The following is a 15,518-nucleotide window of genomic DNA, read 5'->3' as shown; positions in this document are numbered from 1 at the left end:
GAAGATGAGGTAGTTGCTAGCTGTTCTGAAGCGACTACCAATAGAGCTTGTAGGACTTGGTCAATAGTGTCTATGCGAGTTTTGATGTCGGTGACAGTAGTCTGAACGTTTTTTGTGGATTTGCTGGGGAAGTCAGCTTCATACAGTATAAATCGTGTACTATCCTGCCGAATAGCATATGTATACTAACTATATCAATGGGTTGAGTAGTAGATGTACTGCCCGAGTATGCATAGCTACCCTTTCCCTGAACTTGTCGACTTCTGCAGAGTTGACACTGAACTTGATCTTCAACCAATATTGTCTCCCAGCATCTGGTTTCCGGAAATCGTCATATCTTAAGAGAAACTCTTTCAGGTCCTTTAACGTCTCCTGGAAGTCACCGACCACCATTCTGACTGCTTCTAGTGCTCGCTGTTCCTTTTCATGCATTTCTGGACCGCAGAAGGGATCTTGTGGTATAATACCCTCGTCCGAGCAAAGGTTTTGTAGGGCATCACCTAGGAGGACGAGTTCCTTGCCCAGAGCTGTCCAATCCGCCGAAGCATCATGGGCCTCGGAAAAACATGCTTTGTAGATTTGATGACAGAACTTCCCACAGGCGAGAATGTCACTGATACTGAACCCGAACCCTACAGACATGTTGAGGTTCTCACTGGGTATTTCCGCCAGCTGGGGTTCACACAGAAGGGGACGAAATCTGTTGACAACGCTTAACGGATGGTTAACAGTGAAATCGGCCGAATTCAATAGGGTCGGGTGCTTTTTTCTTTCTTTCTTTCTTCCTCTTTCGGTTTAGGAGAAAAATACAACTAGAGGTTGAACATGTAAGAGGGGCATCGGGAGATTTCTCGGAACGAGGAGCTGGACGGGGAATTGGGGGGAGGGATTGCGAACGGGGATGAAAGCCTGTTCTGGAAGGTAAGATCGGATCTGCGGTGATGTGGGGCAGCACAACGGGTGGTGAGTCTTATCGCTCGCTACCGGCTGATTGAGCCGATATCGTTGAAAGGGGAGACAATCAAAAGGAGGAAAGCGAGGCCCCGTCGGCCTGCCGGATATTATAAACTATCTTCTTCCCTCCCTTTTTTTTGAGGGGAAATTTTTTTTTTCCAAAGGTATAATACCGGTATGGTAGATGGATGTGTAGTGGGATCGGTGAGGCTGCGGTAGGGTAGGATGTTCAGGGACTGGGGCCGGGGCCGGGACCGGGACTGTAGACCACTCGAGTATGGTAAGGAGCAGAACTTGCTTACATGCGTTCAATGGCCGCACAGACCTTACCTTATTCAGCGCCCTTTCGGCCGATCTTATTTGAATGCGGAGGACAGGAGGGTAGGTGACTGGGGATGAGCATAGACATGAACAATAATAATACCGGTAGCGAGAAGGGGGCGAAAGAGGGAGCAGAAAGCTTTAGCAAGTGATAGTGTAGTGAAGGAGCAGAAACTGCGCAGGATAAGAGTGGGAACCCGCCTTGTCTTGTTAGAGGAGCGGGGAGCAATGTGTGATTGGAGGGGAGAGAAAGGGGATGAGGTGGGGGGTAGAAGAGGTAAAAGGCAGAATTGGTCGTCACAACTTTTCTTCTGTCCAGTGCACAAGTACGGTTCGGTATGGTATCTGAATGTGGAAGACGGAAGGGTGACTAATGAGTGGAGAGGGCTATGATGCTCTCAACAACAGCCGGCTGCATGTATCTGGATTATTTGGGTTTGGGCGCATGGAGAAGAGGCGTCGAAAGGTGTGTAAGTATGTGTGTGGGGAGGGGGGAGAACAGGGTGGGTAAAATGAGCCTCGTCCTCCCCTCAGTTGCAACAAATGTTGCTTGACTTCTGGCGCGTGTAACGACGATGGGAGGGTGTAACTTCCCCGCTCCGTCTTTGTTCGCTCACTTGTGTGGAAGGGAGGTAGAGCTGCTGGGAAAGTGTCGAATTTGAATCTTTTGACTGGTACGGCAGTGCAACGTACCTTATTGTGCCTGTACTCGTACAGTACATGTTGAGCACTCGAGAACTCACATCTGATACAGTGCAGTGGCCACTATTACTGGTGCCTTTACCGGTCTCTGTGGGTACCGGTATTCTCCTGCAGCCACGCTCGAGTATTCCTCCCAGTGGGATTAACAGCCCGGGCGCCTGGCGACGTTGCAACCAAAAAGGCGACTTTTGACGACGAAATCCATAACCTCTCATAAGGCATTATGTTGGAGGAACGGGTTCCTGAGTGATTAGGACACTGCAAGCCAATCTGTAACCTCGGATTTTAGGCAGATTCTCCTGTTCCACTTATCCCGGGCTTGCTAGAGTTTTTTTTGGTATCGTGGTTATTGTTCCCGCCAGGAGCACTTGTAACCATTCCTCCGAAGGAATCGGCAGAATAACTTGGGTCTCAGTTTGAAACTCTATTAATTTATTTCTAGTTCATAAGAAAGCATACTATACTCTCTACTCGAGTACAGTACTCGTATTTTCTTGACCAGATCATTTATGATACCTGAACGAATGAAGGGCGCAGCAACGCCATTGACTAAGGGATCATGGTAGATACTTGTAATAGCAATTGAATGTGATCCCTTTGGGGCGTATTTTATTTTGTTTTTCTCGCTCGTGGTGTCATTCAGCTCCTGTCATAGTCTACTTGTACCACAAGATCGGTACTCGAGCGCCCTAGCAGAGTGCTCGAGTAATGTACGAGTACTTGTTCGCATTAGTAACATATTTGGATCGCCCCGCTTTAGGAATTAACAATTATGCTAGTGCACACTTTTGCTAGTCTACCCGGTGTGGTACAGGACTACTTGTAGTAGAGTACAGTACAGGGCGGTTCGATCATTGCCTACTCGAGCATGGCAAATGTGTAACTGCCGTACTTGTGTGGTGTGCCTTGGGAACCTTTGGGTGCGCATCCATCCCCAGTACTCGAGTAGATAAGGTGCGGTAAGGGTAGACTATAGGTGGGGTGTGAGGGGAAAGGAACCCGACCTGCAGGATAGAAATTCACCGTGTTACACATAGTCCGCTAGTTTACAAGGTGCATTGGGGCGGAGCGGGAGAATCACCTCCTGCGTGGAAAATACAGGGCTGTAATGCTGGCTCGGCATTGTCAAGGCTATTGGTGGAGGGACTCGATATAATCCAACCCTGCCTGTCGGTGAATTGCGTTCAGGCTCCCAGAGAGTTCTTCCCTTCATAACGATACGAGCACGGTACGGCAACGTTATAATCACTATCCGGCATCTCTTTGCTCGCCCCATTCATAGTAGCCGTGCCTGCGCATCAGACACTTGCAACAGACATAGTCCGTGAGCCTGACTGCCCTGCCAATCGGACATGCCCGGACACCTCAAACCCGGAGATCGCGGCAGCGTGGAGCTTTCCTCCGCCGGTGGCGATGATGGGTCTAGCTCTGCTCCCGGCAGAGGAGCTTTCGGAGATTTTGAGACGGATTTCCCCACTATCGGCGCAACCGCTGGAGCTGCGAATGGTCAATGCGATGACCCTACAGTTTACGATGTCCAGACCTTCGTAATTCCCGAAGGTACGCGCACATAGAATGGACACGATGCCACCTCTTTTGCTGGTGAGGCTTTAGGTGCAAAGGCTAACCACGAGAGTATTATACAGACCGCAAACTGGGCTATTGGTCAACGGCTGGTAAGAGCTCTAAAACAGGCTCGCTCACAGTCAACTTCTGACATGTCTTGCAGCATTAATCTGCAATCAGATGATTGGTACGGGCATTTTTTCAACGCCCTCAACAGTTCTTCGCGCTACTGGTACTCCTGCCGGATCTTTGCTGCTATGGTGCGTCGGCGCCTTTCTCGCATTTTGTGGGTGAGTAGCTGGTTGGCAATCGTCGGGCATTGGGTTCAGCTGACTGACTGTGTGTATGTGTAGGATGGCCGTTTTCCTAGAGCTTGGTGCGTGCCTCGCGCGTATAATTAGAATATGATCGTTCGCCAGCATTTGCGCTGACAATAACCGTGCTTCTAGGAACTGCTTTACCTCGTTCAGGGGGTGAAAAAGTCTACGTAATCACTCCTTTCTCTAATCGCTCTTACTATCCTCCCCTTTACCAAATATGGACCGCCTTTCTTTATGCATAGCTAACATAGCACCGCTACCCTATTGTAGCTCGAGCGAATCTACCGGAAACCCAAGTACATTGCCACCTGTGTATACGCGATACAGTTTATATTACTTGGGAACACGGCGGGAAATGCTGTTTCTTGCGCAGCCCACTTTCTTCGTGCCATCGATCCAAGAAGATACTCCGTCAATATTCAGCAGCATGGGGAAGCGCTTCCTACTCCCCCGCCCGAAGGGCTCTCAAAGGGACTTGCGATCGGCGTGATAACGCTGAATTGTTTGATACACCTTTACTGGCCCAAGGTTGGCGGAAAGTACTTAATGACCGCATTTGCTGCGCTGAAGATATCACTCCTTGTGTTGATTGTCATAGCAGGTATAGCGGCTGGTGCGGGAAGGGGACTTGATAACCCACAAAGTAAAAACTTTTATGGTGATGGAGCATGGAAGAGGGATGGCGCAACTGACGCGCCCGGAAGCTGGGCGGCAGCATTATTGGCAGTGAGTTCTACCACTAGGGCCTTTTCGAGGGGATTAGGTTATGCTAACTCCGCCGTTCGGTAGGTAAACTACAGGTAATTCTTGCGGCATTGCCTATGGCATTATATGTGAGCTTTAGGAAACTAACAACTGGTTCCCTTTCACACTTTAGTTATCGGTATGTTGGTTCACAGCTCTAATTACAAAATTCATGGTCTAACCACCCAGTGCTTCCCAGAGGGTGGGAGAGTGCAAACTACGTGGGATATTCTCCTCCGAGACTAGCTACATGCGCTAATCATGGTCTCTAGGTTCTCGGTGAGGTCCGTCGGCCAGCGAAAACCTTACGGGTATCAGCCCCAATCGCTATACTTGGTGTGGCTGCCCTTTACATATTGGCCAACATTGCCTATGTTTGTCTTCTCAAATGTCTTAACTGGCCACGCTTGTTTACTGATAGATGCTATCAACAGTTTGCGGCGCTCCCAAAGGAAGTTATTCAGAATGGGGGTGTTACTGTTGCAGCTGATTTCTTTTTAGATGTAGGTGTTGTTCGTTTTCAAGGTGGAGTGCTCGAAGCTTAACATCTCAAAAAGGTTTTTGGAAGGAACGCTTTTGCGACTACGATTGTGCCATTGTGCATTGCTTCATCGGCTTTTGGGAACGTCCTTGCGGTCACATTTGCCAATTCTCGCGGTAAGCGCCTTTGGTGGCGATATTTTGGCGGGATGCTGATTCCTTATGCAGTCAAGCAGGAGCTCGGTAAAGAGGGTGTGCTTCCCTGGTCTCGTTTCTGGGCTAGCGATAAGCCTTTTGGTACCCCTGCTGCAGCATTGCTACTTCATTGGGTGTTTTCCGTCGTTATTATATCTGCACCGAGCTCTGACTCTGAGGACACATATGATTTCTTCATCTGTCTTTTCACTTCTTCTCAGACCTGGGTGTCTTGTATTGCCCCCTTGTCCCCTGTGCATCTGATCAAGGTTCTAATGAGAGTGGGCGCAGTATTCATTGGAGGTGGACTTCTTTACCTTCAGCATTCGCCTTCGCAATCGGAAATTTGGGCAGCAGAACGAACAGACTATCATGTCTGGTGGCCTTTCACACTCACATTCTGCCTTGCTTGCGTCTTCCTACTGATCGCTCCGTTCATACCAAATGAATATGGGGATGGATCACTTTTGACTGGATCGATTCCATTCTACGTTTTCCCAACCGTGAGCCTTTGTGTATTTGTGGCAGGGTTTATCTATTGGTTCGGATTTGCGAAGATATGGCCTAAGTTCGGATTTACTCTCGAGGTTGAGCGTGCCGAAGACGAACTCGGGAATGAAGTTATTAAGTATAAGGTAACATTTGCTTTTCACGATTCCTACGGAGCCCGTGGCTAACATTGTGGAAAAGCATGTCAAGAGACAGAGGGAAACACGTGCCGAGGCGTCGAGCACCTCTGCGCTGCCTCAATTTAGGGAGAACCTTGGCACCGATGAGGTGCGGATGTCACAGAGGAAAGAGGTTTCTCCGGGTGCTTCTTCGGGTGGTGAGGACAATGCGCATGGCCATTCCCCTAGCGCGCATGCATCCTAAGCCTTCATGTTGATTCTATTTTTTGTTTCCTTGGGTTTTGGGGCTGGTTAGGATATCATGATTAAAAAAATATCATAAATCTTCATATGGTCGTTATGTAAGATGGTTAGTTTGGTGTTTACCTGCCAGTGGCTTGTCTAGGTTAGTATGATCTGCCAAGGAATGACGCACTTTTCAGTACTCGTAGACGCTCGTATCTTTTACTTGGAAACTCCCGATGGATTTAGTTCTAGATGGCCTATGTGTTGGCATCTAAGCCAACGATAAGCCACTCCCGCCGACATTGCGGGGTAGTTGGTCGGTAAGTTACTCGAGTACTGTGCTGTGCTCGAGCGTTGGCAGGCTTATGGATGACCAAGGCGTAGATTACAACAAGAGGACGTGGCGCGAATATGAGAGGCATGGAGAGTGTCTTCGTCGTGCATTTGTGCCCGGTGGTTTCTCCTGTACTGTACATGTACTGTACCTTAGCAGCGGCGCCCTCCTCTCCACCTTACACAAGAGGTCTCCCATAGTGCCGGTACCGATAGCATAAGGGCTAGTCTAATTGAAGCGTGCTAAAGCGTCCAGAATCCCCCTGGAAAAAACCGACTTTTAGCCCACCGCTGGGGCGAATGAAAAAGAAATGTGAGAGTCATTACTAAGATAGGCAACCACAACGCAGAGGTATTCCAGCCCTTACGGCGACTCAATGAACAAGCCTGCATGAGCAAGATAAGGACTAGTCTAGAAAATTTCTGGAGGTACTATGTATATTAGTGTTTTGACACCCCAGAATAGTTTCCGCACTCTTCCTCACACTCCCGCGGTGCTCACCGACCAGGTTTCCCATCCAGTCTTGCTATCCTCGCACGTTCTCGCTGATCTCTGGAAGCACTCTGTCCATATTGGGAACCCCAGACATATCCCGACTAGCGTGTCTATCCCACCGCATATATATAATATATATCTATATTTCCCTTACGCGGAGACCTGTTTCCAAAAACCCTCCATTTCCGCTAGCATTGGTTTACATGCGGGAGTGCTCACCCTACATCGTGCGGAAGACGTTATTTTTTAATTTCGCAATCCTACTCCCGCAGCCCGAGTATCACTTGCTTGGTTTGTCGTTTCCTTTCTCGACGGGATTCATATTCCTTCGAGTTACTGGTACCATAAATCTCAAATGATTGAACCCTGGGTTGTGTCGTTTGGGTTGCCTCCTCCGATAAGGTCTGGTATTTTTCGGTCTTTCTTTTTTTACCTTTTTTTACGGGCTGGATAGCTGTCTCTTTCGCCCCTTTTCTAGAGGAGGGGTTTTTGGGCTACGTAGCACATGGCTCAATTGTCTGGGGTTCTGCGGTGTTCCGTTTCATACAACTGTGGGGCGAATATCCGCACCGCCTTCCCACCGTCGGTCGAGAATGGGACTGGCGGGCTCGCAGGTACAGTGCTACTTGTAGCAACTGTTCTCTTCCCTTTTTAACCAATTCTTATCGGAGCGGTGGGACTAACTGGGGGAGTATTGGGAATTAGTGACTAGAGGTGGGGGTTATCACGGTGAGGTCCTACACACCCGGGTTCCCGGAACAATGGGGAAAAGGGGGGGGGAGGGAAGATAAGCAGCTGTATTAAAAACCTACATGGGAAGTAGTGTGGCCTTCTAACCATTCTTCGCTGTGAGAATCTGGGAGGGTGGGGCTGGAGGGAGGGAGGAATAAGTGCAACAGATTTGATTAGATATTAGATTAGGCGTTTTGGCTCTTCATAGTTTAGTGCAGTAAATAAATAATCGAAGTATGATACATGCACAGACTACGGTATGATAGCTTCCAACCCTCCAATCCAACTCACTGACCCCACAAGTTTAGTTTTTGCCCTTAGCATTAATCCCCCTTGAGGGGGCATCGGGTCACGAGGCTCATGATGCTGACCGGCTACTTCCCTCGCCATGTTGGTGATCCATCCAGTCATCCCAAGCGCCCCGAGCGCCCTGTAGGCAGCTACAAGACCCCAGTCCTGGGCGTCTCCGGCGTGGTGTCTCAAGCCTCGGGCAACAATATCCGACCTTTTGAAAGACTCCCTTCTGAGAGGGCAGGATCTTGTACTCCTCTAGTGAGCGGTATCTCTATCCTATTACCTACAGGCCCCACCCATCACCTCTAGGTCCCGGCAGTCTCCTACAGTGGTCTGTACGGGCGCCAAGATCCCCGTCCGTCCTAGACATCTTCTCGTTCTCTACCGTTATTCCCGTCCGCATCTGAAGCTAGAGGGACTGGACGCTTGGGTATTTGTCCTCCTGCAAGCTTAGCGGCAGGGCAAAGCTAGAAGGTAGCTTTTCCGGGAGTTCTAACTTGGTTATACTGGCCTTCGCGTCCCCCCTCGCCCCGGTGCGAAGATCTGAGATAATCGCTGGAGTACTGTACAAATCTAAGTGACGATTGACAACAGGGCAAGAATCTCTAACTTCTATCAGGTATCTAGATTTTTCATGTTGAATGCGCAAAGCCACTGGCTCTCGTGGTGGGCTTGGAATCATCATTGGGATTCCTGCTATGGGTGTTCCTTTAAATACAGCTGAACTTTGTTGTCACCAACTAACGATCAATTGATCTGTAATTTTTATTCTCTTGAGAATGCACCTCCTCCTATAGAAATTACGTTGCAATAAGCGTAACAACAACTATTGTCTTTAAGAATTAACCCGCGTCTACCTACCGGAAGATCAGGTATTAGTTCCAGTGATATTTTTATGCGAAATACCTAGCTGGGACAGTAGTTAATATTTCAGGAACTAATTGGCCCCTTTGCACTTAGTAAGAGCCTAGGGGTTCAATTCCTGCTCACAATTGAGTTATTGTTGAACGATCCATCACGTAAGGGCGAGGTCAGCCATAGGCGGGGTATGATAGCGGAAGGAAAAGTCAAATTAATATCGAGAGAGATTTTTATTTCTTCCTCTAATTTGGGACAGCTGTAATCTCTAAATACTATTCTCCCTGTCGGGCACCTTTCCAGAAATTGCGCTCCCCCTTGGGTACTGGTACCCAACTCCGCCACGTGAATACAGACTCTAGTACGAATGCAACGGGCGCAGGAACCTTGAGGCATCGGTGGAGTGGGAAATAATTTTCTGGTTTTGTAGTTACTCCTAGGTCTTTAGCTGGATAATACCCGGTCCCTGGAACTCGGAAATCCCACAGGAAGATTGTCTGTGCGCCTGATGGTCTGGGACTCAGAGTTAGGATGGAATGCACTATGGTCCCTGCTCCATATGGTCCATATCTCTTTAGGTGTCCAGATACCCTATGCCTGGCAGCCCAAGGGCTAGACAGGCCATGGGAACCTGATGTGAGATGGGCCGCACGGTCGACACTGAGAGTTAACCTCTCCATACCGATGGAGTTCGGAATATAGCAACTACCCTAGCCATGCTTCTGTAGATTGCGGAATGCTCCTAAAGTTGTCATCCAAGACAGCAGATAAAACCCAAATTCGTTTCCCAAGCAGAAGGTATAATAATAAATTGTTTGCAAATTTAAATATTGGGATTCCCCACCCAGTTCATTCATTCTACTTGTATGAGTAGTTTTTGGAATAGTTATCGGTGGGTCTTTCATCATGAGACATCACTCATTCGTTCTTCCACACCGTCGGTTGGTGATATTGCGTCAGTGTGACAAATGTATGTTGAGCACGGAACATTTGGACTTAGACCGCTGTATATAGATACTCCTCATTGGTATAAGTGCTGGGAGTATAGGTATAGAATAATGTATAAGAAAATCATCGCCCCCCACTGCCAACTCTTACCCTCTCACAGTTCTCATTTCCCACCAGTCTTTACTTCTCTTCGGTTCCCCATCTACCACCCTTGATCCATTACACCATCCTGCCTCTTTCCCTTCTAGCCCTCCTAGCCGATAATGGCGGTGCTAAGATATTATTACCCCGAACCGACAGCTAGATGCCCTCAAGTCACATCTCTTGCTCTTGCCAATTCATGTCCGGGGCCTCCCTCAGGGCCTCCTGACCATCCGGAACACTCCCGGGAATGTGCCTTTGTATTTTCAACCAAATCAGAGATGTTGGTTGACTCTGTTTTTTTTTAAATTTTTCCTGCGTTCTCCCTTGCCTAGCTAAGTTCCCCCCGGCGTTCCCGGACTGTATCATCACTCACAGGTGGTTGGGAGTAAGACAGTAAGAGGAAAAGAGATCTAGCCATCAGATCCTACTCTTTTCAGCAACAGACCAGTGCAGGCCCTCCGACACCTCAAGGGATTTGGAAACGATTTGCTCCTTTTTTTTGCTGCTGGTCTACAGCCTTTATCTCAACAAAGGCCGGCTCCTGGAGATGTGGAGACCTAGCAGGGAGCTCTTTGCGTATTTCAGAACAAACGGAGATATCTGTTGATCAGAGGCCCTCAGTACCGGGTTTGAGTAATGTTCATGAAAACTTTTGGAGTTGAAGAAGGGCTTTGGTGCGTTTAATCACTTCCTTGTGCACAAACCGGGCCGACCCACTCTAGGCACTAGAGGAACACTCGCTAGCCCACAGGGCGGAATGCCTCCACCGGTATTCCCTTTTCCTTTCGTTATCTCTTCCTTTCATTCTGTCGGACACGCTGGGGGTGCCCGGCTGTTCCCTGCATGTCTGGGATAGAGAATCTTTCTCTTGTCGGTCAGTGTGACTATGAGTGAGTCACAATAGCGGAGGTTCAGTGAACCCAGGCGGCCAGTCCGGTCGAAAGTATTTACAGCCGCCAAAGTCCAGCGGTGTCCGGGCAGCGGCCCCGTCGAATCCTGCAGCAGCCTAATACAAAGCTGCCAGATGCCCACCCAGACAATCCGAAGATATCCGTAAACAGCACGCAGGCTTTCCGCTTTCAATCGCTTGGGCCAGGTGAATAAAACCAACATACTGATGGCGCTATATGTTTCGTTTAAGACAAATATATTTCATCTACCAATCAAACATCGCGATACCCACTTCCGCTCAAATTATACTGTCCTATCTTAAGACACTCTATTCTATTCTTCACACAATTCTTTAACCACCCCAGGTGAATATATATTAACCGAATGATTTTCGTAAGAGCAAGTAGTCCTGTCGAATAATAAAATATTTCTTCACAATGAAACACAAGAGATTACTTGAAACCCCAACCCGTTCGTGATCTAGGCCCGGGCCGGGCACGGGTTTGGTTTTGAAAAAGCCTGGGTCAGCTGGGCCGTACCCAAAGCCGGACGGACTGGCCACTTGGGTTCGCTGGTAGGTATGATAGTACGATTTGCACCTTGAATTGCAATAACGAGCAACGCACGCTGATAATTAGTATGGAATGAATTATAAACGCCCAAGCCATAGAAGGAGACGCACATGTCTTCATTTTCACCTGAATTCTCTGTGACAGAAACCCGTTCTGTCGCTTATTTATGGATAAGAATAGGCTGGTTAGGATGTACGCTCATTCCTTATCACAAACTGGAGAGGAGGTTTTCCCAAACCCCCAGAGACCTCTTTTTTCTTTTTACTTCGTTCGGAGGTATTATGGCCTTCGACTTGGCTGTTCGTAACTGCCGCGGGTCCACGCTCAATCTCACTCCAAGCACGACGCTTGGAGAATAAGGAAATTTCCCTAGCCAGGCCACACCCCCTTCTGCAACTAGCACTCTTACTAGAGCTAGGGCGCAAAGGGTGCGCAATGTCTTGTAAGAGGAAATACAAACAGAAGGGGCACCCTCCCCCTGCCCAAAAGAGTCGGAGAAAGATTAATCATTGCCACTTCTGTTCTCCCCCGGCCCGTATATTGCTCACCTTACACTCGATTAGACTGTAAAATACAAGAGTCTTTCATACGAGCTCCCAAATAGTCTAAACTTGACACATGCGGGGAAGCAAGGAATTCTTGATATACAACTCAATATAGTACAACGACGGTAGTCTACTCGTGCCCCTGGGCGAAAAATTGGCACCTGATTTGCGATACCTACCCCGGTATTGGGGCTCGGTGAAAGATGCCGATAGTGTTTGAGCTCAAGGTTCCGGTATCTGGTGAGAGGGGCATATATACGATGAGGACACCGCATCAACAGTAAGTTAGTAGTGAGGAAGCAAAGCAACGTATGGAGGAGACATTGTACGGGAGTTCATGTAAAATTATTAATCCTATTAATGAGATTTTTTTCCTCATATTTCAATACTCATAATAGTTACGAAAATGAAAATAAGTAGGATACGGGAAACACTTGCTGTAAGGATACCTAAACAAGGTGTATATTGATACTTCTCTGAACTAGACATAGCACACTAATAGATAGTCTTGCAAATCACCTTCTCAGTGATGGTCTCTATATATCGAGTGAGTTACTATGTCATACAGCACAAACCCTGGTGACAGTGTATGGATTATTTAAGATCAATCAATGAAATATACCCTTGCCAATCTCTACTAACGAGTTTTTTCTCTGCTGTCCTGGATAAAATCAGCAAGTAGGAGGGTTTAGCCACACTATGCTCCCAGCATTCTAGGTTGAAATTGCAGATCAGTTGCAAGGAAAATATTCAAGTAAATAGTGCAAATTTAGTCAATCTGTATTAAATCAAGTTGGTGCTTAGTGATATAACTGTAGCAAGGGGGGTAATAAGCTGTACTATATTATCAAATCTCAGTACTCAACAATCCAGATATTCCTATAAGGTTGCTCATTCATACAACCTACTACTTCACTCTTTATTATCACTTTATAATGTATAATGAGATACTGAAAAAGCAAGCTGTAATAGTTCTTACCACCTCAGCTAATTACTATTTTCTGACTAGAAGATATTGAGGACTGAAATAGTTATTTAAGGAAGAAGCAAAGGAAAAGAATAACCACATATGGTGAACTATAAGCTATATTTGATAACTAAATTGATTAGTAGGTACTTTAGAACAATATTTCTTTCATAATAACCAAGACTATTAAGACTTCTATTTCTTGTATTATGAACTATTATACTCAATTTCTAACATCTAATAGGATGTTTTGTTTACAATTTTCTACTCTTATGTCCCCTTACCACTGAGCCTACTAGTGTATATTCTACAACAAGCACAAATGTGCATGGATCTTCTTGATATTCCGATTTGGCTTAGTTGTACTACCATCCCCCTCTTCGTCACCCATTATATTCGTCACGACCCCATCAGGAACCGCACCCCCTGAGGCCCCCTTTGGCACCCCCATGTTTGGACCTAAAATCCAGATCTTGACCCGGCTAGGGCTGGATTCATCTTTTGTACTCGGGTAGTATGGTGGTAATAGGGTTATTGTCACAGTTCAGGCGTTTTAATCTGGACTTTCAATGCCAAACCCATGCTCAACCCTGAAGAAAAACTTTTGATAAACCTGTCATACAATCAGAGTATGTTTCCTTCCCCCTATCCGCACAGATTTTCATTTGACGCACAAATAATTAAAAATTAACCAAAGTCCACATCCAAATCCGGACATGTATGGTACCGGTAGGCCCAAGATCCAAAGACTATTCGCGCAGCCGAGTAGAAGCCGGAAACTTCACGGGAATTGTAACCTTTGGTGTTCGGATTCAACCCGGCCGCGCGAGGAGATTTTCCAGGTTCCGGACTTTAAGCCAAAATCCGACAACAAACCCGGGAGCAACCAAACGGGGCCCAAGTTACCGATAGCGATGACCCAGTGGGTAGCTGTTCTGGTCTTGAGGTTGCTAGGATGACGGCTGAATACGAGCTGAGCGCGAGGTTGTTAGCCTAGTCGTCGCCGTGGGAAGGAAGAACCACAGTCAGGTAGACTACGAGTAAGGTACCGGGAGCACGCACACCGTATTAACTCAGCAAATTGATCGGCCCCTTGGCAGAGATTGATCGTCCAGGTTATAATCAGATTATATACGGCAATTCAATCATCGATCGAATCAGATCGGGTCGGATCACCCTGACTGGCTGAGTTCTAGTAAAACGGGTCCGTCTGCCAACTCAGTAGTCGGGTCGTGATACTTGTAGCCGTTCTTTTTTTTCCTTCTTGAATACCGTACCGGAGTCGAAGAGCTGAAGGGGGATGTTCAGTACCACCCAGATCCAAGAAAAATGGCCAAGTTTTTTCGCGGTATGCGATTCGACATTTGGAGTTCTCGTAATATCGAAGCATAGTCAAGGATTGCTATTCTATTCTGCCAAAATTTGGCCCCTTTGGTTAGTTATGGCCGGTATGCAATAGTAGCTCTTTTAAGAAAAACGGTTCGGCAATACGAGTACGGGCACCAGCACATACGGATCTGCAGGTCTCAGCTAGGTAAGTAATAATTCTCTCTGGGTAAACACTCTGATTGGCATGTGAATGTCTCGCTAGCAGGCCGCGAGAAGATACGGCTGAGAATCAGTGCAGCGTGATTTGCCGTGATTTGGGAGTTTCGCTCTTATTAAAGCTGAGGGAAGTGGTGGTAGTAGCTCCTGGGTTTAGCATTTTCTAGGTTTACAGTGTCACGAGTATTGAGCACGATATGAGAATTAACGATATCTTTTTAGGAGTAGTTGTTCCTGCTGTGTGCGCTACAAGTACTTATGGTGGTAGTGTCGGGGCGGAAAGATGCAAATGCGTATAACCTCCACTTCCTCCTCCTCCCTCTTCCGATGGATTCCGCTACTGAAAAAGATATCACCTTAGAGTCCAAATGATTCCTGTTTCCCCAACCCAACCGATTGGAAAAGCTTTAATTCAACCCTCGGCGGGCAGCTAATAAAAATCACCCCCTTAGCCTCCCCATGCTTCTCCCCCTCAAACTCCTCCAACCCAGAAGTATGCGAACGCATTAGCACCCTCTGGACCAACTCCACCCTCCATGCCAGCGACCCCGCCAGCATAACGATGCCTATGTGGGCGGGCGTCGGGGAATCCACAAAGGGGCCCTGCACACCCACAAGCGCCTCCTGCGAAATGGGTAACTACCCCGTCTACAGTGTAAACGTGACGAACCCGCAGCACGTGATCGACACGATCCACTTCGCGCGCAAGCGGAAGCTCAGACTGGCAATTAAGAATACCGGCCACGACTTTCTAGGGAGGAATATTGGGTTCGGGGCGTTGGGGGTTTGGATGCACAATCTTCGCGGGATAGAGTTTCACGATGACTTTATGGAGGGCAGTGCGGTTACATTGATGGCGGGGATGCAGTGGGGGGAGGTGTACGATGAGGTTGCCAAGAAGGGGCTTGTGGTTGTTGGTGGGGCGAATCCTGTTCGTGTTCGGATTCCAGTGACTTGCGTCATGGGTTATCACTGACGGGATGTGAAGACTGTAGGTTCGGTTGGGGGGTACCTGCAAGGTGGTGGCCACGGGTATTTGAGTTCCCGCCATGGTCTA

The 15,518-nt window shown here is 47.7% G+C and overlaps 1 protein-coding gene; it reads left to right on the top strand.

Annotated features, from left to right (window-relative positions):
• Positions 1-3,190: 3,190 nt before the first annotated feature.
• On the top strand, positions 3,191-6,251 carry GSTUM_00005629001 (uncharacterized protein). XM_002837737.2 has 13 exons: positions 3,191-3,537; positions 3,624-3,653; positions 3,707-3,833; positions 3,897-3,919; positions 3,993-4,030; positions 4,134-4,593; positions 4,797-4,828; positions 4,880-4,981; positions 5,042-5,110; positions 5,165-5,264; positions 5,316-5,516; positions 5,574-5,917; positions 5,973-6,251. Exons 1-13 carry the CDS (start codon positions 3,330-3,332, stop codon positions 6,153-6,155), a joined length of 1,917 nt encoding a protein of 638 aa, XP_002837783.1. The 5' UTR covers positions 3,191-3,329; the 3' UTR covers positions 6,156-6,251.
• Positions 6,252-15,518: the final 9,267 nt, after the last annotated feature.

Source organism: Tuber melanosporum, assembly GCF_000151645.1.
Source record: "Tuber melanosporum whole genome shotgun sequence assembly, scaffold_2, strain Mel28".
Classification (NCBI taxonomy): domain Eukaryota; kingdom Fungi; phylum Ascomycota; class Pezizomycetes; order Pezizales; family Tuberaceae; genus Tuber; species Tuber melanosporum.
The sequence above is the reverse complement of the archived record's forward strand: the minus strand, read 5'-3'. Positions and strand labels throughout refer to the sequence as shown.

Excerpts from the sequence above, each read along its gene's own strand:
- GSTUM_00005629001 (XM_002837737.2), top strand. The coding sequence starts at position 3,330 with ATGCCCGGACACCTCAAACCCGGAGATCGCGGCAGCGTGGAGCTTTCC. Across the intron at positions 4,031-4,133 it reads CAGGGGGTGAAAAAGTCTAC|CTCGAGCGAATCTACCGGAA; the intron begins GTAATCACTCCT and ends ACCCTATTGTAG. Across the intron at positions 5,111-5,164 it reads CAGCTGATTTCTTTTTAGAT|GTTTTTGGAAGGAACGCTTT; the intron begins GTAGGTGTTGTT and ends CATCTCAAAAAG.